At 40.9% G+C, this 24,186-nt stretch overlaps 1 protein-coding gene across 3 annotated transcripts in view; it reads right to left on the reverse strand.

Moving 5' to 3' along the window:
• SPECC1L (sperm antigen with calponin homology and coiled-coil domains 1 like) overlaps positions 1–15,865 on the reverse strand; it is a 64,842-nt gene extending 48,977 nt beyond the window's left edge. Inside the window, exons 1-2 of one of the 3 annotated variants that reach the window (XM_080628956.1) lie at positions 15,738–15,865; positions 1,535–1,724 (exon numbers count right to left, since the gene is read on the reverse strand). In XM_080628956.1, the coding sequence (XP_080485082.1) occupies positions 1,535–1,687 (153 nt within the window). In that variant the 5' untranslated portion in view covers positions 1,688–1,724; positions 15,738–15,865. Of the gene's footprint in view, positions 1–1,534; positions 1,725–15,312 lie in introns of all 3 variants that reach the window. The other 2 variants (XM_080628957.1, XM_080628955.1) reach the window with 2 other exon arrangements.
• Between the last annotated feature and the right edge of the window lie 8,321 nt (positions 15,866–24,186).

Below are 24,186 nucleotides of genomic sequence, written 5' to 3' on the forward strand. Positions count from 1 at the left end.
ACTCAAAGAAGGTAAGATGCATCATTATTAAGTCGCATATTTGGCACAACAGCTTAACAAGCAGAAGACATCCAACTGTGTGAGTAAGCCTGTCTGTAACATAAAGCTGAGATAAGTCTGAGTAATTAAGAGAAAAATTTTCATTGTGCCCCAATCATACAATTGTCATAAATTCTAATCCCACACCCAAACATAGCCAGAAGTGTTACTAATATAAGTAAAATTGTGAAAGCATACTGGGCCAAATTTCTTCAGTGTTAGATCATTCTCCTTCTTTATCTCACCAAGAGGTATGACATGAGAAATTTGGTAAGTAAACTACAAAGGACTTTTGTTTCCATATTCTTTGAAATATTTCTAGAAATACAAAATAAGTAGTGTCAACAAGCATCAAAAGATTCTTTAAAGTTAAGAAAACTGCAAGATACGTTGGATGACAGAGGAAACAGGAGGGCACTGGGAGAAAATCTACCTGAAACCTGGCTTGCAAGTTTGTCAACAAAAGTATTAACCATTCTTCCATAAAAAAAAAAAGGCAAGAAGAAAATCGAGAAAGAGCACACACCTTTTGATTTCACTAATCCTGCACAGCTATTACAGAAAGACCTCAGCCCTTACCACCTCTTTTATTTTAAGTCTTTATTTGTCAGTTATTTAAATGGCCTATCTGGCTTCCTGGAGGTGACAGTGGCTCAGGTTCCAATTGCAGACACCAGCCCTTTTCCTTGTTCTGTTCCTCTGCTCCAGGGCAGAGCTGTGCCACAGCTCTGCATACTGAGCTGCAGAAAGGCAAAAGGAGGTGGGTCCAGCCAAGTCTCCAGGCCAGGAGAGGGAGGCAGCCCAGGCTCACACCATCCATCCATTCAACTCAGATGTGTTTGCTTCCAGGTGAAAACTCCACACTAGCACACCTCAGTATGTCTTATTTTTCTTGGTTGTTGAAAACCACATCCTTCCAAGGTTACTGCCCTGTTTTGTTAATAAGAGAAAACCTCTACCTTTGAACTTGTTCTAGGAGCAAGAATCAACTTGTGAAAAATCAGCTCAAGCAGTACTTCACAGAAAGCAAAGGCCAAACCAACTACAAGAATGCAGCTGCACTGACCTAACACGGATCACTGATACCAAAAAGCTTCCTATGTTAGATACCTCATTAGTTCTTGTTTCAGAATCAATAAATAACTCTTATCAAATCCCATTAGTCACTGACACATCATTCAAGCATAACACATACACTACTAAAAACATTCATCAAAATGCAACTTCCACTCTGTTCCTTTTGCGGAACAGCCAGGTTGTGCAAAGTATATTGCTTTCCATCACACTGCACACTGCGATATGAAAAATACAGCTTAAATGCCCCTCAAAATCCTACCACCCTGCCCAGTGCTGTGTAACTACTCAAATTCCCTTCAGTTACCCACAGAGCAAACCTTTAGTCTAAGCTGCATTAAAGACACACCTTAAAATTCTACTCTTTTTAAAGCTTTATTGTAAAAAATATAAATAATCAGACGGTTCTATTGGTTCTTACCTTCAAAAGAGATGCTGATGTCCCGGTTTTAGAGAGTTTTGTTACTGCAGACACTGAGGAGCCGTTTTCTGGTTTGGCTTTGTCAGTTGTTTGAGTTTTATTTACTCCAGGCACTTTGGGCACTGAGCCAACACTCCTGCTTGCTTTCTTCATTCTGGGCTGTCTGTTTATGATGCATTTACAAACAAATCTACAAGCAGAAAGAAATTTTATTTATAAAATACAAATGAAAAGCAGTGTCTTTTTTTTTGTAATGCTTTATTTAGGACCAGAAGTCCATAACAACAGTAAAGACCATAAATTAAAGCCAAACTGAATGCACGTGACTGACCAATGGGTTTTACTTTTTAAAAGGAATTTTTATCAAGAACCAAGGACTTTCTACAGCTCCACTCCAAATTATGGTACTTTTTTTTCCAGTTCTCTTTCCACAAATGGAACTGAACTGAGGATATTTTATAAGTGACCCATGTTGCTGAGTTCACTTGTTAGCTAGCAAAAGAAAGGCTTATTAGGGCAGCAACGTTCTTTATTTCTGACTGTGGGAAGGCAAATACTGTGGGAGTATTCAGGCAACAGCTTGACTACCAACAACACTGGATCTGAGAAGAGATTACTGCCAGCTTGGTAACTGAAGTACTGAGAGAGAAATAGCAGCTGCAAATAAAAGAGTAATTTATAAAAACTAAACATTTCAGATTCCCTGAAACCACTTATTATTAAAAATCACATTATTAAACACATGGGATTTCACAGAATTTAGTAGTAGTCATATGATTCCAACGATTATCCCTAACAAGAAATCGTACGTAACCCGCCACGTTCTAAGGTCCACAGTCTAAAGATACTGCAGTATCTTTACTTCTCAAAGAGCAGACAATTGTAAATAATGTCACTCTAACCAGGAGCAAATAAAGGAAATCCCAGGAAACAAAGCCGACTTTACTCAAATCAGGAGCAGCTGCAGCAGACCCAAACATCACAGTTATCACAAGAACTACTAATTGATTCTGGAAGACAACCTAAGAAAGCGTAGACCGGCTGACAGCCATAATTTGAAGCACAGACTAAGAGAAAGACTACACACATTGAAATCTTCTCTCTTGTAAGAGTGAGATAGTTGTCAGCTGTTTTCTTCATCTCCCCTGAGTCAGAAGACTCAGGATGCAAGATTAAGAGAAGGAAACTTCCACTCCTCTTTCAGTTTTACACATTCTGGGTGGAAGTGATCAGGTATATCCTGCAGCTGATTAGAAACATGAAACACATCTAGTTGTTTCCATCTCTTAAGAAGTGAAGCTTTTCAAAGGCACAAAAAGCAGACTGGTGGTTGAGTACGAGACGTGCCACACAAAAACACATTGATCAGGAGTACTAATTCTTTTCAGTTAACAAAATTAACACCATACACCAACACACATTCCTCCTTCCCTATCACCACCTCAGCTGCACAGAAGTATCCAGTAAAACTCCAGTTGCCTCCTCAGAACCCTAAGTGCTGTTTACAGAAGCAACAGGAAGTTGCATTTTAAGACACTGGAAATATTTGCTTATAGCTTCCAGACTCCCTTTAGCTCTGAAAGCTGGCAAGAACATACACAGAAAACTTTGTTTGCTGTTGCAGTTTCATCATCAGAATGCCAAAAATGCACTGGTCCTGCCACATGTCTACTAGTAATCAGAATGCCTTCAGAGAAGATTAAATAACTGAGAGGTAATGGAGATGAGACACTCCTAAGAAAACCAAAACCCAAACCAGAAAAGCCCCATGAAGGTAATATATTTGCTATACACACATAATTTTAAGTGGTACAACTACCTACTAGATTCCAGAAGTAGATGCTAATATTTACAGGTAGCGCCAAGTTGCCACACTTACATTTCTTGCCATTTTCATGTTTATGAGTTCAACACTTGTGCTTTTGATCTTATGCAGTTAAAAACTAAAACTGAGAAGACCAAAGAGGATAGAGCTGTTTAGTAAAGCTGGCATCATTGCTATTGAATATTTTGATGTTCTACAGACTACATAAAAAACTTGCCCATAGCATACTTGAGAAACAAAGTTCCACTGCACAGCTTGTGAAGCTGACTGCATTTAAAAATTACTTCAGTTTGTCTTGCAACAAATCCAGCAAATCAGAACCATAATTTTGACAGCTCACGAAGCTAGAAAAACAGTGCTACAACGAAGGTTAGTGTATGACTATCATACATTTGGGCAGAGCTTGACAACCTTGTCTGGCAATCTAAGATAAAGCAGTAGTTCCAGCTGGCATGCAGACATCCCGCAATGGCCACTTGCAATACACATTTATCAAGTCTACAGAGCACACTCATCAAGTCCGACACACCTTACCACATGCCAGATGCCCACTGCACACATGATCTTTGCATGCACAGTAAAAGATCCATACATTTGGGATCCACTTATTACAGCAAGTAGTACAGTAATGTAACCCACTGGATGTATAATCTCAAAGAGGAATACAGGCTAACATTAGCTTTTGCAGTACAAACCATTTATACTCCAACAAATATATCACAGAGGTTACCAGTGACAAAAGACTGGGCGCAGTCAAATGTTTCTGATCCATAAAACTTTTCTAAAAACACGGTTTAGAAACACATTTTGTTCCTGAAAACATGCTACAGTATTTGCTTCAATAACAGTAACTGCATTACAAAGTGATGTAACTAACTGAAACTCAATAAAGTAACTAAGTATAACCTTTATGTTTCAGCTCAGCACTAGTTTAAAATACCCACAAATTTTACATTGAAAACCACTATTTGTGATTTACTGAAACTCAAAGGCAGAACCACCTTTCCAGAGACTTCGAAGATACTTAGAGAACAAGGAAGTTTGGGTACTGCTGGTCCTGTTTTTGTTCCAGACAAACTAAACTCAAGTGGTTACTTTCTTACTGAAAGAAGATTGTGTAATTATAGTTTTAAAACTGAGAAAAAAATACAAATGAGTCCCCCGTAGCATAAAATAAGGACATTAATTAGCATTACAGGTTCTTAAAGCAGCTGCTCACTCAGGCTCCTAAAGTGAATTTATGACCTCTCTGTGCAAATTCTCTCCTCCTGCCTTCTCCAGGAAAGGAAGATGGGGTTTCAGCACTGAAAACAAACGCATCAATATTGTTGAACTGTAAGTAGAAAAATCCCTACTTCACCCAGTTTCTCAAGAGGCCGATATTGCAGAAAAAGATGACCTTTATGCTTCTAAAGATGAACACATTCCTTAGGAAGACACAGTATTAGGAATCAACAATAAACCTGTCTCTGCCCAACATTAATTTTAAATAAGGAAAAAAAAAAATGCTCACTGGCCAAATAAAACTTTCTAAAGATTAACACAAAACACTAAATAACACTCTCATTCAAATGAGAGCTAAAATATTCTTTCATTATTGTTTTAAAAAGCAAATACTGCATATGAAGCTGTAGTTTACATTTTACCCTAGGGAGAAAAAAGGAATTACTGAAGATTTCCTTTCCCTTTACACACAATTCCTCCCACCTCAAGAAATAAATTAAAAAAAAAAAAAAAAGAAAAACAAAAAAGTGAAGTAGGAGCTGAACACTAAGAAGCTGCAGTGTCATTCAGAGTTGTAACTCTATGAGGTAGTCAAAAGAGAGACTTTTGGAAGTTCCTCATCTCACACTACTAAACAAAGTATTAATCTATCACACTACTAAACAAGCAATTTATCAACAGGCACAAGACACTACTGGAAAACACCTGATTAACACCAGCGCTACAGTATCAATTATAAAATAAATCAAGATGGAAAAATTACAAAACAAAGCCCAAAATATCAGATAGAAAGACTGCATTCCTAAACTAAAATGTAACTATTTGCTCTAACCTGTATCCCTTCCCAGAGGTCTCTCTTTCCACAGCACACATAGTCCAGGAAACAAAAGAGAATCTTGTTCAGAAGCATGCTCTCCTTGCTCTGTGGAGGCATGTGAAACCAGTCCTGCATTTTATACCAACTGCAAATACAACTCCATAAATAATAATTTAAAAGTGTTTTGCCCAATGGCATGGCTCTGCTCTTTACTGGAAACTGATATGATACATCCACCCAGCCAACATGCAATGCTTTCAGGGTGACTCTTATGCACTCTTTAGAAACCTGAAAGCTGAAGCAGGGAGGGTATGATTTCTAACTGTGATTAAAATAATCTCACCCATTATCTAACAAGCCTATTTATGCCAATATTGCTGTCACAAAAGTAAGGCCTAATTAAAAGAGTACAAAAAAGTAGTTTGCTATGGCTCTAAGGTGAGGGTTAAGCACCTCAGAGGTGTTAGCCTTTAGCTTTTGGTTGAAAATACAAGGTATCAAAAGGTATTAAGCAGTTCTATCTATTTAAAAGTTGTGAATTATTACTAAAATTATAAATAATCTTCAAATTAACTTTTAGGAGTTCCAGAAAAATAGAAACAACTGATCCCTCAAAACTGACTATACTGAGCATAGTTGAAAAATCACATACCCAAGTTACAGAGGAAAATTAAATACGTCTAAGAGCAATGGAGTTAGTACACTTTCACCCTCTATTTGTATAGGTTCTTTAGATTTGATGTATTTAGGCTGACAACATTTGCCCAGATAATAAGGGAATGACGTTTTTAGGTCACTTACACAGTCCCAAAAGGCAGAACTGTGAAGAAAAGATTATGAAATACAGCCTCTTCAACCCCCTGTGAAACACAGATTCAGAATTTCCCCAAGTGGATACAAAATAAGCTATATAGGAAGAGACAGAGTTTTCTACATTTATAAGTTCCATAGCTCAAGCTTCCAGCCTGCAAGCTGCAAGGGCACTCTACCATGATGTCTCTTGCTCAATAATTCCAAAAACATAATCCATTAACCACCAGATTCCAGAAGCCCAAAGCAGTGCATTTGTTTTATTGCTCAAGATGAAGACATCAGTTTTAGTGACCTGAAAGTTAGATGATGCTAGAGGGTTATTTAAGATACCAAGGATAACAGGAAACTGCATGGAATCACAGAAGAGACCAACTGGACAATAAAAATAGCAAATAAACTTAAATGTAGATAAATACAAAGCAATCTAACTCTCGGGGAAAAGCTTCGTATATAAATGTGCTCTCAACTCATCAACATTGTTCAGCAAGACTTCAGTGTTTTGATTCACAACTTCATTAAACTATCAGGTTTTACTATAACAGTGTTTAGAATAAGGCAAAACACCCCAAACAAACCAACACCAAAGCAATTCCAGGAATTATTAAAGAAAGGAACAGAGAACAAATCATAAAATACAAATATCTCACCCAACACATCAAATTTTTGCCCATCTACCCACAGCTTAATTGATATATGTAGCTCTGGTCTCTCCACCTGGAAAAAAAAGGATTCCCTATAGACCTGGAAGAGTTTCAGCAAGGGGCAAAAATAAGATCAAAGGTATATAACTTATAATAGTTCCCATAAGACATCTCACAGGGAATACAACAAAAGTCTATCAAACCTTGGAGGATACTGAGAACACAAACAGGGACTGGCTGTTAATCATCTCTTCACTAAAAGACCAATAAATGAAGTCAGAGCCAGGTTCAAATTAAGAAAAATGAGCCATGTTTTTAATGAAGATTGAAAGAATGCTGTGGCTGCACAAAGCGTAAGTGGAAGAGGAGATTGGACATGCACAAGGTAGAGAAATTCCCTTATGGATGCTAAATAGCTGAGCACAAAGGACCCAGAAACCCCTCTGAGCCAAAAATAATTGCAGGGTGGGAAAGCAGGCAGAGCAGAAGGGAAGACTTCGGGTTTGGTTTTTTTTTTCTGAGGCATCTGTTCACATCCCAGTACCAGGTGGGATGGATCCCTGCACCAGCCAGGGCCATGTCTGCTCTGCTCTTGTGCAGTGAGGAAATTACACAGATGTCAGTGATTTACTGATGCCGCAATTTTGGAACAACTGAAGCAGATAGCTATTTACAGAGGAAGGACTTTCCTATTACTATCTTCAAAATTCAAAAGGGTTTTTACAGTTTTCCATTACAAGTTGGGGAATTACAAAAATAGAAATTCTACCTTTTTAAGTTACGTTTTCCATCCACAGTTTTCAAGCCACATTTCCTATTGCTACTTCTCTTTTAAACCAAAGGGAGGAAAGACCAGAGCTTTGGCCAAGAATTGGCTGTTATATACCTAAATTTCTCTACTCCTTCTTTGGAGAAAACTTCAGAGCTGCAACTGCTGTGAGCAATGTGTAACTGCTGCAATACTTAACATTCCAGACAAGTGACAGGAACATTTACAGAACTCCTAAACTTATGAACTGTGCTCTAAAAGCCTTTTCATAACAAAATTAAATAATGTAGTCTTGTTTTCAAGCTCCTACTTTAAACAACTGCTATTTCAAACCACTGCTGAGGAAAGAAAAAACAACTGTTCACCAACTAAATCCAACTGATTCTTCTAGCATGGGGAATCTGTTCGATATGGAAGGGGGGCACTGTCCATAGCTTGGTGTCAGGACTTAATTTCTACATTGACTGCACCTTCAGAAGCTTCTTGGGTTTTTTTTTAATTACAGTTTTGTATACTAGAACAAAAAAAATCACCTTATTGGTATCCATCCTGAGCTGATTAAAAAATGTTCTAAGCAGGTTAAGTACCCTGTAGCATGCTCATTAACTATGCTGCTCATGCTATAGGTGAGAATACCATCCATGTTACTATTAAGCAGGTTTTGTTTCATTGGTGTAGATAATACACATAGTGAAAAAAACCCTTATATGTGAAGGCAGTCTGTGTGTCTCATACAGTGCAAGCTGACATAAACCTCAACCAGCAGAACATGGTAAAGGAAATAGAAGAGCAAATACAATATGTAGACTATTAATTATGATAAACATGAAAGGACACTAAAGCCTGGTTTGCTTTGTCATTTTTCACTCCTTTTGGTAAACTTCACAGCTGTACCAAATTTTTACGCCATGCACTAACAGATGATGTAATATATTCCTCTTTCCTGGACAGTAATTACACTCTTCAGATTTTAGAGGTAGGCTCAAACAAACTTAGCAGAAATATCAGCCTTCTCTGTAAAACCCTTAGGTTAAAATTCCAACAAACCAGAACCAGCTCTTATTTTGGCACTGTAGGTTTTCTGGGGAAAAAGAAAAAGAACCACAATAAATTTTCCAGCTAAAGGACTAGCCAAGCTTTAACTAGAAAAAGCAGCTAGTCTGAAAAAAATGATACTTGGTCTGTTAACCATGTTAACTGAAAGTGTTGTTTATCATCATTCCAAGCATGTTCTAAAGTAACTGTTCTTACAAAAATCAATAACCCTTCAGTTACAAAGGTGTATTTAATGTCATATAAACCTAAGCATATACCGTATTCCTTAACCAGATTCTCCTCCACACATGGAAATTTTCCTTGCACTGCCAGAGAAGTACTTTCAAAACCAGCAATGTACAATTTTAAGACCAGGGAATTTGGCAGAATACCACAAGAGGTGCACAACTAATACAACAGCTTCCTGTTTCAAACTGACTAGCTCAGTAGACATTTCAGTGTGATGTACTCTGTCTTTAGCACAGTTGTTCCCAAAAGTGCTGGCTAGAGTAGGTTATCAGTGCTGACATTTTCCCTTCTGCCCACTGAAAATGTTGTCAGCCGAACTTTTGTATCAACAACTGCAGCAAAGGCTTCTACTACTGCATGAAGCTCCCAAGGAGGAGACAAGCAGCAGTAGCTTAGCTCCCACCAGAAGAAAGGACGGGCAATGTGCTATTTCCGTAGCTAGACCAGCGGTTCTCAACTCATGTATGTTACAGGTAAAATCTGTAAGGTAAGTGAATGCCTTCCACCGAGTCCCATCCAAAACACTACATCAGATCTTCAGTTCATACAAACTCCAAAACTCCGAATCCTTCCAGTATGGTTATGATGACAAATTTGTTCTTACCAGCTGTTGACTAATGTATTCTCAACTAAAGCACTTTCTCTCACATGGATTTCTGGAACTGGGACGTGAGTGGGTGCTCACTATGTCCACCTCACCACTGACCTAGTCTGGCAACATTCCTGAAGGCAATGCAACGAAAGAAAAAAAAAAGAGAACAGGAGAAGCATACAGAGATACATTCCCTGAGGACCTTCCCAGCCCCCAGGTGCTTATTCCCAGCCCCAGAAAGACCATCCTGGTCACAGGTGACCCAAGGGAATGGCGTGGATGGGAATGGACCATCCAGAAGCCAGCCTTGCTAAGGCTGGAGGAAGGAAGTGCCTGCTGGGGATTGCTTAAGCTAGTAATGAAAATTATTTAATTGTACCCTGCCACCAAAAAAGGCTGTCCCACCCCTTCCTCAGACCTCTCTTTCAGTTCTAGAGATCATAGCTTGTTTTTTGATGAGTTGGCCTTTCAGTCAGATCAGTCCTGATCTGACTCACCCTATAATTGCCAGATACTATGCAAAGGAAGCAGCGGAACCTAGAACTGGGAACAAGAAGGAAGGCTCATCCTTTCAGAGACAGTGTAGCCTCAAATTTGTTTTAATTCAGTCTCAGGCTATTGGAAACTCAGCAACAGCCCTGATTTAAATGAACCTCTTATTGCCACCTTACCACCACCAATTTCCAAGCCACACTATTCTGTGGAGACACGGGGTATGAAAGGTGAGCCAACAGTGATGAACAGTGTCATTTTTAAGCAATCAACACAAGACAAAACAAGGCACTGAGGGGTCTGAAGACTGGCTATCTATGGCTCTGACCCACATCTTCCTTTACCTCCAAGACCTACCAGCAGCGCACTCATTACTTAGTTTAAAATCTTTTAGGCTTGGCAGACAGAGAAGAGACAGAACTGCATGCAAATCTTTCCTAAATAACCTGGTATCACTCAGGGAGGAGCTACCCCAGTGTGGAAGCCCAAGGACATACATTTGAGTCATATAGGAAAAAAGTCCTCAAGACAGAGCCTTGGGCAACATGGTCCAGTGTGAGACGTCTCTGCCCATGGCAGGGGGGTTGGAACTGGATGATCTTAAGGTCTTTCCCAACCCAACCCATTCTATGATTCTATGACAGGATGGGGAGGTTCCCACCTGCGACCACTATTTTTTTTCCTCCCCTGGGAAAAAGGGTAAGATACTGTTTCTCTTTCACATTTTTATTCCATGCCTTCTGGAAAAGAGTGAATCATTAACCAGTTTACAGAGTACCTGTTACCATGGACAGTTTGGTTGTTGGAGCAATGCAGAACTCTACATAAGACACAGCCTGTGAAAGCATTAAAAGCCCAGGACCAGTACAGCATCCCTAAATGATGTGACTACTCATAGGCTGCTATCGCCATGGAATGCCAAGTACCTAACACCTTAGCACTTTCCATTGTGAAACACTTATACTGTATTTCTTTGATAAGCTCCTATAACTTCAGGTTTTGTGGTGAGCCTTTGATGTTTGGCTGAAGGCCTCAGAATAGCTTTTCCATTCCCACCAGAAAAACGTAGTCTTTCTACTCAGAAAGACAATACTGAAGTCTTTAGTTATTTTTCCTTCAAATATCCTTTACTTACAACACTAATCCATAAGTTATAGCTTTAATGGAATAGATATTATTTATTTTACAGGTATATATCAGAAACATTCTCAGAAACCTGTCAAGAAAATCTTATAATGCATATTGTTATAATTTTATGGTTTTTATATAGCAAATTTACTTCTGAATGTGAAACACAAGTAGACTGAAATCTCATGTGCGAACTTGGAATGATAATCTTTGAAGTGTTTCTAATATTTTTCCTGTAATTTTACTGTAAATCACAGTAATATCTATCATAGCAAACAATCAAAACCTTTGGTGAATAGCACAAGAGCACCCTAAAAAACTTTCTCAAAGTCAGACTTCCAGGTTGAAAAAATCTGGAGGTCTATATTTTTGTATAGTTTTGTATAAGGCTATACAAAAAGAACAGCAACAATTGTGGGTGAAACATTTATGGTAGCAAGTGTTAATTTTAACATCTTAATTCTTGAATAAAAGTTCTCAGTATAGGCAGACCCAGTGATATTGCCACATTCAAGGATGCATCTCATATTTACAAATCATAAGTCAAGAATAATTTGATGACAACTTCCAGCAACTATACTTATTTAAGAAATTCATCTTTCCAAGAGACCATGTGATATAAGTGAGTACAGATAAAAAGTGGCTGTGCATGCTTCTGTCACTGCTAGGAAGGAAAGATCTCTTTTGCCACAGAAAGAAGTAAAAGCAAAACTAGAGCTTCAAGTGAGCAGAGTTACTCAGATTTGTGGTAAGAATTATGTCTATAAAGAGTAGTTTTAATTATTTCTTTCTTTTTCTCCAGAAAAGTCCATATTTTTCAGGGACTTGAAAGAAATATTTGCCTTTAACGCTGGTTGGTTCTTAGGGAAAAGCAAACTGAAATAGACATAACCCTTATTTGCAAAGAAAGAGATTTTTCACTGCACATGATTCTACTTTGAATTCATACCCATTATCAAATCTCAGTACCATTTAGCTCGCTAAACAAAAGAAACTTTAAGCTCAGTACAACTTGGCAATACAGTTAAAATTAAAATTTAAAAAAATCCTATGATTAAAGAGAGAAAGTCAAGCTCTAATGGACCATTTTTATAACTTGCCTGTGTCAGTTAAGCCTTGTCAATATGAAGACTGCCAACATTTTAGTGATGAACAGTGAAATGTTCTGTTGAAGGAGCCTCTCTAGCACCAACCCTCACAGAGCAAGGAAATTCTGCAGCCAAAGTTTCAAGAAGGCTTCATCTGCCAAAACCACTGTGTGCTTTTAATTAAGAACATAAACAGAAATGGACTAAGAAGAACACGAAGTTTCAAGGAGTGTTCAGAATGCCAGCCTCTTGGTCAAGGTTTCCACCCACTCCCTAAAAGTATATCCCACAGGAAATCATTATTCACTGCATGCACCTGTGCAGAACACGTATCCTACAATGGCCAAATGACCAAAGTCAAGGAAATGTTTTTAGCATCAGAAAAATACTGATACTTTCAGGCTCATGTCATCAAATACATCACTTGAGTACTTCCATACTACCTTTATTCTTTTTAAATACTATTTAAATACTAGATGTTAGACGCCCAGTTTATTTTCCTGACTAAAACTGCATATATAACAGTTCGGTACAGCCAATCATTTGCTTGGCTTCATTCTGGCAAACAGCCCTGGAAAATAAAATTAACTGAAGATCATGCAAGACTTATCTTTCATAGATGTCAAACCAAGTCCTTAGTAAAAATTAGTTACTTTCTCTCTTGGAATTTTGCTTAAGTGACTTTACAACCCTTTAATACGTAACAAATGGCTAGTTCTAAATTAAGATTTTTTTCTTTTGGTACTGACAACTTTCAGATTGATCCTCTTTAAAAAGTCTCCTTCTACCCAACTTCACAACTGGTTCTTGTGCTACCCTTCTCTGCAATTTGGGAAGCTACTATTTCTGCCACTTGTTTGCAACACTATCAGTTCTTTGCAAAATTAAGGAATCCTAAGACATTTTACTTACAAAGATGAAGATCAAAAATTGTAGTGTCTTTACAGCAAAGAAAAAATCCTCCTTCCCAAAGAAAATAATGCATGTGCTTGTGAAAACTCTAATGATGATTTATTTATATGTTAAAAGATAGTATCCTATGATGACTTGCAGGCTGCATTAAACTGTTAAGTGGCTTCTGTGATCATTTCAGTTGGAAAAAGCTCAAAGCAAACAAGTAATATGTTCCTTGTGACTAGTCACTTAAGGCTACGATTAAGAATATAACTCAGCTTTAACACCCATTTTCCCTTTTTCAGTATAAAGACTAAAAATATGATCAAATGGGGTGATTTTTGAAGCCAGGAAGTAAAAGCATAACATTTCTTATGCTGTTTTTCCTACTGAGCAATAGAGACAGTCACATTAATAGCATTATACACCTCTCAAACTGGATCCTAGTTGGCAAGACAGGCTCCACCATTGCAAGATCAAGGCAAGAAAAAAAGAACTTCTGAAGTATGTTAGTGAAAGATCTCTTAGGAGTTTCTATCACATGCCTCTACCTTCTGAGTGTATTTTCCTCTTTCATGCTAACAAGAAAGCAAAAACAGCACAAATTTGCTTCCCTTCACCATGTTACTTAGAAGCATATATTTATTCATACCTAAGGAGTCAACTGTACACCACCTCATCTATTTTGTACAATGAAATCTTTGCAGCATAAAAATAACTATTCCAACATGCACATAGACAGAACCTTCTAAAACTTGTTGGCCTTTCCTCAAGCCTGATGCAGAAGACACCTTTGGTAGCATGCCTAGAAGGCCACAGAGATCATACTATCTTAGAACATGGAGGGAAAAGGAAAATACCACAGAGCTGGTAAGCTGCAAAACACAGTAAAAAGCGCAGTCCATAAGCACTGGAAATCTTGCACAGAGGTTTGCCCACTCTGATGTTCCACCATCACCAAATTTTAATAAAACAGTCGTTTAAACTGCTAAAGAGAGTACACAGATCTTTATCAATGATCACACCAAAACTCATGCCAACAAACAGTTCTTCCACTTGAGCATACAATAACTGGGAAACATGGACTGCAGTACTAACCTAGATGGCACTGTATCTGACAGAAATGCTACAATAAATCAAAGAGATTTGGGATGTTTTGTTCTCCACAGTTATGTACTGTATTCAGTAAAGAAAGAAAAACAGACACAGGTCTTCAGACACACTGAAACATCTGAAAAAACAAGTTTCCTTTTCTGTAATTTCACACAGTCTACCAGCCTAGAATCTGATTTTCCCATCAACTGAAAATTAAGTGGCAGTGTTACAAGATGCAAGAGACTACTCCCATCTCAGTCTGTTTACAATGATCCGCTCTTTTCATTTTTGTTAGCAACTATCCAACAACGATCAGCTAGGCTGGAGGGAGCAGAAGAAACCGCACTTCTGAGCTACTGCAGAACTATACTGTGATCCACGGATAGTTAAAAGCAGCCACTGGCTTTAGTTTGTCTACATTTCAGCAGCCAAAGTTCATACCATTAATTGAGCAGGAAGCAGCAACAGAAGATTCATGTTTGCTTTTGGGGTGAGCACAGCTTGCACAGACTACGTCCTTCAACACAACCTACGACTCTTCAGAACACTTTTCACCCAGTGGAACCATTTACAAGCCATATTTTCTGCTATAAGACAGCTGTGTTTTCCAGATCCCGGCAGAGACAGACACTCCATGCAACCACACACAGTGAGATGCTGTTGTGGAGAGGAGCGTGCAGTTTGCTGAGCATCAGCATTGCACTGCTCTTCTCTCTGAGGACACCGAAGCATAGAAGACCCTTAGAACAGGCTGATGACTCTGATTCTGGCCCAGGTCACATAAGGCTTACAAGAAGGAATATTGTGAAGTAGAGAAATGGTGACAGCAGGCGCAAAACTGGAGCTTATAGATCTTTCAGCTATGAAAATACAGAAAAACGGCACTCCAGACAAACATGAGACCAAAATCCAGACAAAGGTCTTCCCCATCACACAAAAACCTAGCTACAGGGTATTGAAGTGCAGGCAATCCACTTTCTCCTCAGAAAGCTTCCACACGCACCACCGCCATCCCTCTCCACAGAAACAAGCCAACAGCGTGAAACAGATGATTTCAACGCGGGATGCAAACGGGAGCTTGCCCCGCTAGCCGGGGATGGCGAAGCCCTCCGTTACCTCACGGCTCCCCCGGGGCGGCTCCGTCCGGCAGCGCCTCAGGGACAGCCACAAAATGGGTGACAGGGACGACGCGGCGGCTCAGCCAGCGAGGGGAGGGAGGAGGACTCGGCCGCGGGGCTCGCGCACGGGGAGCTGAGGTAACTGAGGTGGGAGCGGGGCGACTGTCACCGCCGAGTTCGGCTGAAGGGTGACAGCGCGGCCGGAGGCCCCTCAGGGCACACGGAGCGCAGGGGGCGGCGGCCGTAAGGAGAAGATCGAACCCGGGAGGCGCGGGAAGGGGCTGCCAGCGGCGGTGAGGCGCTGCGGCCGGCGGGAGCGAGGCGAGCGGCAGGAGCCCGGGACATGGGCCTTGCTGGGGCCTTCGCGGGTGATCCCTCAGCGGGCGGGGGTCGGGGCTGGGCTCGCCGGCGCTCGGCGCTTACCGGGCAGCCGCCTCCTTCCCGCTTCTTCGCGGCGCGGCCCGTGTGTCGGCGGACGGGACCGGAACGCTACCGTTCCGGGTCACGCCAGGCAGGGCCGCGCCGCCGGCGAGAGGGGGAGGGGGCGCGGGGGGGCGCGCGGGGAGCAGGGACCCCCTCCGCCCGCCTCCGCCCCGCCCCTCACGGGCGGTGCCACCGTACTGCGCATGCACCGATCCGCGCGCAGGCCAACCCGGCGCCCAAGGCAGGGGGAGCAGGGAGGAGCGAGCTCGGGCACAGGTGGAGCATGCGCCGTAGTGCGCTCCGCCTCGCGCGCGCGGCCCCTCCCGCATCTGGGCGGGGTTGGGCTGAGGCGCCTTGCGGCGGCTTGCAGCTCACCTGAGGGCGAGAGGGTGGCACCTGCTGCTGGCGGCCCTGAGGGCACGGCGCCGCGACCGGTTGCGGGTTCTCCGGCGGCGCCTGCGGGGATGGGCCCGGGAAACAGCCGGCGTGGGAGCGTGCTGTCGCTGCGGCGGCGACCCGGTGTTGAGGGGCTGCGCTGCCCCTCGGCTGAGGCGGGCCCGACTCAAGGCTCGCGTCTCGCTGTGGTAAAAAACTCCCACATTTAATTTGGGAGGTTTTGGTGTGTTTTGGTTTTTTTTCCTGGAATAAACCAATCGATTTTAAGCTTCAGAGAACCCTTGAGGAGGGAACCCTTGAGGAGGGAACCCGCGGGTGTGCAATAAAGCTCGAGAGTGAAGGTGCGGCGGTGGCGGCCTCGCGTCACCGTAACAGCCAGAGCCCGCCGGCCGGCCCGCTGCGGCTCTGAGCGCTGGGCACGGCCCAGGCTGCCGAGGGGACAGAGGGGCTGTGGGTTTCCTAAAGCTATGCCTGTGCGTTACGCTGCGTTATTAGATGAATTACAGGTTTCCATCTGAGCAAGAAGTAAATGTTTAAGTGCTGCGGACAATAGCTTTGCTTGCAAGAATTTCATGCGAGTGCAGGTTTTCTGACTTCTAGCTCCTAAAAGACTGCACTAAGCTAGGTTTTGTAGCGCAGCGTGTGACTTGTCACGTATAACAAGCAACTGCAATTAATAAACCCAAATTATAATGTTGGTGTTTTAGTGGGAGGTATAGCAGAGTCTGTACTTACGAGCATTGGCTAGAAAGTGATATGAACACAGTAACCGAAACCAAGCCGTTAGGCCTTAGCTGAAATAACTTTGCTTTTCAGCATAAGTATGGCTTAGCACCTAAAGGTGAATGCTCGCTCAACAGGGTGCCCCTCTGAGAGTGGGAACCTGCCCTTCTGGTGAGGCATGATAAACAATGCATTAGAATTAGGACCTGTAGACGCCTTGCATCTTGCTTCTGTAAATTGCTTCTGAGCACGGACATCCCTGATGGTAAGATATAATAACAGTTTCAGCAAAGAACTAAGCATGTAGCTCGCAGGTATTAGCAATTGAAAGCTGAAAGGTAACCAATAGACTGTCACTGTAGCCCTAACCCAAGCGTGCCGTAGGATAAGAGGACTACAGTTATATAACTTACCCAATTGTATGTGTGCATGCTTTAGATAAAATTATATCAAAATAAGAATGTAAAGTGTAAAAATCCCTGAAATTTACTGCGCTTTGGAGACGTGTATGGAGGTTTGAACCCTCATGTGCTCTCAGTGCCAATGAAGGTCTGTGATTTACAGTGCATACTGTGAAGTGGTTTCTTTAAATCAAAGAAAACATGCTGACTTGATATTCCTGTGAGAGTTTCCTCATCAGGGTTTCTGTTTAGCTCAGGCCATGTGTTAAAGCCCCTGTCCCAACAACAATTCAACTGTTTCATTGAAAGAATATATAAGGAAGAAATTCTTTACTGAGAGGGTGATGAGGCACTGGAATGGGTTGCCCAGGGAAGTTGTGAATGCTCCATCCCTGGGCGGTGTTCAAGGCCAGGTTGGACAAAGCCTTGGGTGGCATGGTTTAGTGTGGGGTGTCCCTGCCCATGGCAGGGGGGTTGGAACTAGATGATCTTAAGGTCCTTTCCAATCCGAACTATTCTATGATTCTATGAAACGCCTCAGTGTAAGATGGTGTTGCAGCCTGTCCCCTGAGGTACTTTTGCTCCTAGAATTCATAGGCCTGCAGATCATGAGAGCAAGTCTGATTTACAGCCCCATTGTGATCTTGGGTAAAATTTGGTAATCGTAAATCAAAGTAAATGACATTTAGGTTTCATCAGAATCCCCTTTAAAACGGAGGATGTCTGTCCTGGGTTCAGCCTTACCGGCTGGGCTTAAACCATAACGATGTTACAATGTAGTTTGGTTTACATTAAGGGGAAAATTTCCTGGTTATGTGTCTGATAAAGTCAATTCAGGGACACGGTGTACCTGTTTGACATTGAAAGGCTAATTTTATACTTAAGTAATATTTCTGATGTTTGTTTCCGAACAGTACAAACAATGTCATTCCACTATTTTCTGATCCATGACAGATTCAACAAAATATTGTTCTGTGTCTCTACCTTTAGATTGATTTTAAAGTTATTTAGCAGTAAAACCGTGGCATTTCAATAACAATCAGCAGCATTACGCTGTACTAGGGATGTGGAAATGTTTGCTTTTGTTTTGTCCAGTGTATTTCTCACGGTAGCCCACAAAGGGGCTCTGCTTTCTCTTCTCTAGCGGGAAATAGAATGGGTTTCATTCAGCTAGTGAATGAATGAATAAGCTGCTAGGTGGCAGTGCATATGGCTGGTTCAGGAACTTAGGTCCCTAAAAACCCCTGCCTAATACTGCAGCATTATATCCTGTAATGTATACAAGAGCCGTCTACTAGGAAAAATTTCTTGTTGTTATGTTCAGGATTAGATTGCCCGAGAGGATTATCCAGGAGAATCTCCATAATTGGAGGCTTCTAACAAAGAGCAGATGAATGTCTCCAGAGTCAAGCAGGTACAGCTGATCCTGTCTCAGACTGACAGCTGTATCCTGCAGGGCTTCTGGGTGAGCAGCTGCCTCGGGGCAGCCTGTCCGAGCCTCGGCAAGCAATGTGAGGGCTGCCTGGAAAATGAAAGGCAGCTGCTCCAGTGTAGCAATTTGCACAGAACATCCATGGTTATTATGCACTCATATGTTCTTTCTCATCCTGCTCCAGCCTTAAGTTTTGTTTGTTCCTTCTCGTTACAGGGAAGTAGTGTACTGACACTGTGTGCCAGCGGAACTTGATTCATCTCAAGCCCATGGCTGTGTTGCTTACCCAGCGTCTTCAGATGGGGGAAAGCAACTAGGAGAAATGGCTGAGAAGCGGCAGCCTGGTAGCAGTGAAGGTATTGAACAGTGAAGGTATTGAACAGTGAAGGGATTGAACAGTGAAGGGATTGATGCAGTAGGAGCATGGCTGTGTGAGCAGAACACATGGCTTAGGACATCACAGCTTCAAAGCTCATGCAGGGATGTCCTGATATGGTTCCATGTGATTGCACTACAAAGGTATGCTTTGTAATAGAGTGAGAACAATTCTGCAGAATTCTACATTGAAGCAAGCTGAAAACTATTTTGAAGCTATTGTATATTTTACAGCTACACCGCTGGTAGAAAGTATTCATGTTTGTCATTGAGCTTCTCCTGCTTTTCCCAATTCAGGTGATAAGCATGATAATTTCTTTTTCTTGATCTGCATCTCATTTCAGTGTAGTTTTGAACACAGTTTATTCAGCTAAATTTCTCTACTTTGGGTATCACCACTGAGACATATCATCTTTGTGATCCACACTGAATGAAAATCTGCTAGAAAGCTTCCAAGCAGGTATCTTTATTATAGAGAGGTTTATATATTATATTAAGTTGGACTATATCAAAACATAAATGTACTTTAATTACATTAATAATTTAAATATTTGATTTAAATAAAGCATCAAGAGAACTTGATTTAAATGACTGATTCAGTTTCCACACCAATTCCTACAAAACCCACTAATTTCATGCAATGTTTGAAGAACCTAGAGGACAGAGCTGACTTCTTAGCAAATACGTAACTACAGCTGAAGTGCTCTGCACACAAAGGTAAAGTTTACAAGGTTTGAGATGGTTTGCATTCTGAAGCAATACTCCTACAAAGGGATTAATACAGATTGAAAATGGACTGGTTTGCTCAGCTGCATCTCTACCTTACATGTAAACTATTTCCTCACATTATAGCTGGTTTTGTTTAATTCTGTACTAACCTCTAGAGTTTAAGTGATACAGCTTTTACCTTCTCAAACATGTAGGCCCAGGTTTTAGTTAAAGAAGACCAAAAGAACCTGACAAACATAGATACAGGAGATTTTATTTAACATTGTGTACAAAGAAAGGCTACAAATGCCTTAGACTTTTTTTTCCCCAAATACAGTTTTTGGATCCCTTTTTTATACCACTTTTCTCAGAAAAAGAAAAAAACATCCAGAATGACAGTTCCCCTCCCTCCCCCCTTCCCTTTTTCTTCTCTCTTTGGGCCTAAACTGAGAGATGTTTAGCAGTGCAGTTTCAACACCTTTCAGTATTAAACTATTATTAGGTTTTCTTCTCCAAAACCAGAGCACTTTTAGATACTGAAGGAATAGCAACAGCAGTATAAAATGTCAAAACCTGACTCCCTAACATGGTAGTGTTAAAACAATGCCAACAGTATTAACTCTGATGAAACCCAAAGTTATCCAAACAATACATCTTCTACACCTGATAATTTAGCACTAATCATATAATTTAATTGTATTTATATTTAATAAATAGTCTTAACTCCTTTTCTTGGAATTCTTCACAGATTATCAACACTTGCAATACTAGAGATAAGAATAAACTACACAACTTACAGAGGCAAGAGAAGGCTTTGTTTTATTTCTTTTGCTGGACAGACACAGAAAGGACATTTCACAGTGTCCTCTGAGATAGGTAATTTTAAAGTTCACTTTCATTGCGGTACTTCTCAGTCATCCAACACAACAATCCTTACCCTCTTTTGCTGCCTTGGTAATCACTTTTGGTACCTATATCCCAGCTCCTGAAACATCTGTCCCTGTGTAGCCAAGTTTTATCCAGGATTCCGCAAGTTTTGCAGAATGACATAACTGTGAAGCCCAAAACAAGATTTCTCTGAAGCTTTGAGAAGCAGTAAATAAGGGATTAGAAGAGGCTGTTGGGAAGAAATGGGAAGAAGTATCCTTTTGCTATGGCAGCTTTTACATTACCATCTATATTTCATATAGATGAAAGATGTAAAAGAGATGAATCAGTTTTCAGCTGACTATTTGCATAATCCCTAGAGTTAGTGTAGTCCTAATTTCTCCCAAAATAGCACTGAAATGGAGGAAATTTGAGCTACTTTATGTAGACTGGCATTCAGTTAGACACAGTAAGAAGGAACTGGATGAGTTTTTTCCTCTAACTGCCTTCTGGACCTCACTCAAACTGCCCCAGGAGTGATGTGGGCACCTAAGGACCAAGGCTCACTGGTCAGCTCTGCCTGCTGTGATTCTTGTTTTGGGTCATCTGCAGAAAGCTGCTGTATTCTTCCAGGCAGGAAGCCGCTCTGTACACGAGCCTGCCCTTTTGTACACCCACTAGGCTATAAAACGGCCTTGCCATATGAGTCATTCTGCAGATTAGAGAAATGGTGCATCTGTACAATGTCTTTGGTTCTCAGAACATCTTGTCACTGGGGTAAAAGGCTGCAACAGCCACACAAACAAAAGCTCTAGTGGAAAATGAGGAGTTTTGTCCATTTTTGACAAGAGGATTTGAACATGACTGCAGCAGAGCAAACACAGCCTTGGGGACTCAAGCGTATTAATTCCCACTATGTTTGCACAGGTATAATTAATAGAATCTTATTTAACTTGCAAAACAGGAATATACGAGCCCAGAGCTTTAGCAATACCTGGTCCATTCTGTACCTTAAGACTGGAAATACTTTAGTTATCTCCAGGGACAGCTCTGCTACAAACTGAACCCTCCTGTGTGGTAGTTGTTAGAGTGCAGAATGACATGAAATGATTTCTGTTGGAAAAGGAGGGGTCTTTCTTACTGCAAGGTGAAACATGGCAGTAAGGAAATAAATGATGGAAAATACTTGCACAGTTCACCTGTGTGTTTCTGCAAGGGTCTCCAGCAATTCCACTATAGGATGGTAACACAAAGAAAATCAACAGTGGAGGCAAATGAGGTCATTTAATAGTTTCTAATTTATGGCAATAGCATTTATGTATTTGTTTGACCTAGAAGGCCTAAACTAGGGAAGAGGAGAATCAAGTTTACACTCAGGTTTGCTTTGGTCCTACTGTTTCAAACCACCTCATCATCACAGCATGTTGTGGCATTTTATCCTTGCAGGCCAGAAACAGACTTTTACCTTAAAAACCAATCTACCATTCTGGTTCTGTTAGCTCTTTTGTTCTCTGCAGTGGTGTTTTACCCATGGTAATACACAGACTGTAATGCTTCTCTCTGTCTATTGCCACAGGAGTGTGAGGAAGTGTAGAAAGCAAGGGATAAGCATTGCATTCTTAGCACTGAACTGTGGATTTTCAATTGCAAGCAAGAGGGACCACAGCACAGAACTGGGAGGCTACAGTAGCTAAATTCCTGGGGTTCCTCAGTTAATGTTTGTTTAATGGCAAGACAGCTTTTGCTCCTAGTTATCTGGGGAATAAGCCTTCTTCCAGAACTTGGAATGAGAACTTCCTTCTAGTCCCAGACAATATGATCTGAGTGATTTCTATTTATGCTTCTCTTTCGTGTTACTTTCACTCCCTAAAACCTTGTTAAGGAGCAATCATTAAGTGCTTCCTTTAGAGCTTCTGTTGCTTTTAAGGGCAATGCATATATTTAATTCTATTCAATGAGAAAATCCATAGAATACATATGAATGTTCTTTTCATTCCACTTCAGAACGGGGAGTCACTAATACTGATCTACCTGCAGCTCCAGTATCGCAGTTGCACACAGCTTGTGTTAAAGGAAGTGAACGGTATCATAGCTGTACTGTGACAATGTTAGCAAAGCTTACAGAGAAAAAGGTACCCAGACTACAAATTTATGAGGGCATAAACACGAATGCCCTTAGAAACTTAGAAACTGCCCTTTCAGATTTTTCTTCTTCAAGGAACTGAAGCAAACCCCTTACACCCAGCATGAACACATTTATTTGTGGTTTGTTAGGACAAGTCCACATCTTCTTGAACTGAAGGAAAAAGAGAAAGGCTAGCAGTTTTTTTCTTACAACTTTTCTCATTCCTAAGAGTCCCACATCTGTAAATGTTATCCCAGGAGATGACCAAGCACTGAAACCAAGGGGTTAACCAGTGAGGAATCAGAGAAGGTTGGGTTTTGCCATCAGATTTTCACCATTTTTAAAAGCCATGTTGGTCAATTTACATTTTATACGTAACTTGAAAGAATGGCACATTAAGATGAATTAACACATTGTGATGCCTTCCAGTGTTACAGGTGTGACAAATTTGGAGATTCACATATGCTTTAAAGAACAGTACATTTGTTTAAACAAACTCATAGAAAACTAACATAAACAACCGTAAAACAGGCTTCTAAACAGGTAAAATGCATGAACTGTAAAAATACCGCATCTCCCATAAACAGACTCTGTGGTTCCACCACCTTGTGGCCAACAAAAAAGTCGCAGTTTTGCCTCAAAACGGTGCCGGCCGATTGCCTCGTCAAAGCAACTGAGGCTCAGAATGGAGGGAGGCAGCGGGCATGAGCAACTACAGTCACTACGCTGCCCTAGTGTGCTGTTAGCTGATCCACTGAAAAATAGCAGCATTAAAATACAGCCTGACAAAGCCCAGCTACTACCTCCGCTTGTTAAAATTGTGCAAGAATAAAGAACACCAGCAGCATTTTAATGGATGGGTTTCAATTTGGTTTCAGACACTCCCCTCCTATACAAAGCACACCCAAACGCAAAACTGAAACCAGTCTAATAACTGTTATTTCTTGTCCATCTCTGAAAACTCTTCCCATAATTTGCTTTACTTTTTAAAATTTTACCTAAACTATTCTGTGTTCAGAAAAAAAAAAATCCATTCTAACTTTAAAATAGTTTTTCAATGCCAGGAAACTGATGCTTTTCCCTCTCCTTGACCTGTGGATACACAGAGCATCCTCATCACCCCAATTTCTTAAGTTCAAGTTCTGACATTTCAGATTTCTGTTACTGAAAGCTACACTTTTTGGAAGATCTCTCCAATACACTAGAAACAGAAAGAACATAAACTCCCAGTGCCCATGTAAAGGGTAATTTGTTTGCTAGTTTGCTCTTATGTTGTTTATATTGTACCTTTTTGATATAGGAAATGGAAGAGTTGGGTTTTCTGACAGAGCTTGCAAGGGAATAGATTCAGAGTAGAAATCAGAAAGCTTTCTCTGAAGCCAAGTTTTGCAATTCCCTTTCTGTTTAAGTGATAAGGCTTAT

The sequence above is a fragment of the Psittacula echo genome, assembly GCF_963264785.1.
Source record: "Psittacula echo genome assembly, chromosome: 13".
NCBI lineage: Eukaryota > Metazoa > Chordata > Aves > Psittaciformes > Psittacidae > Psittacula > Psittacula echo.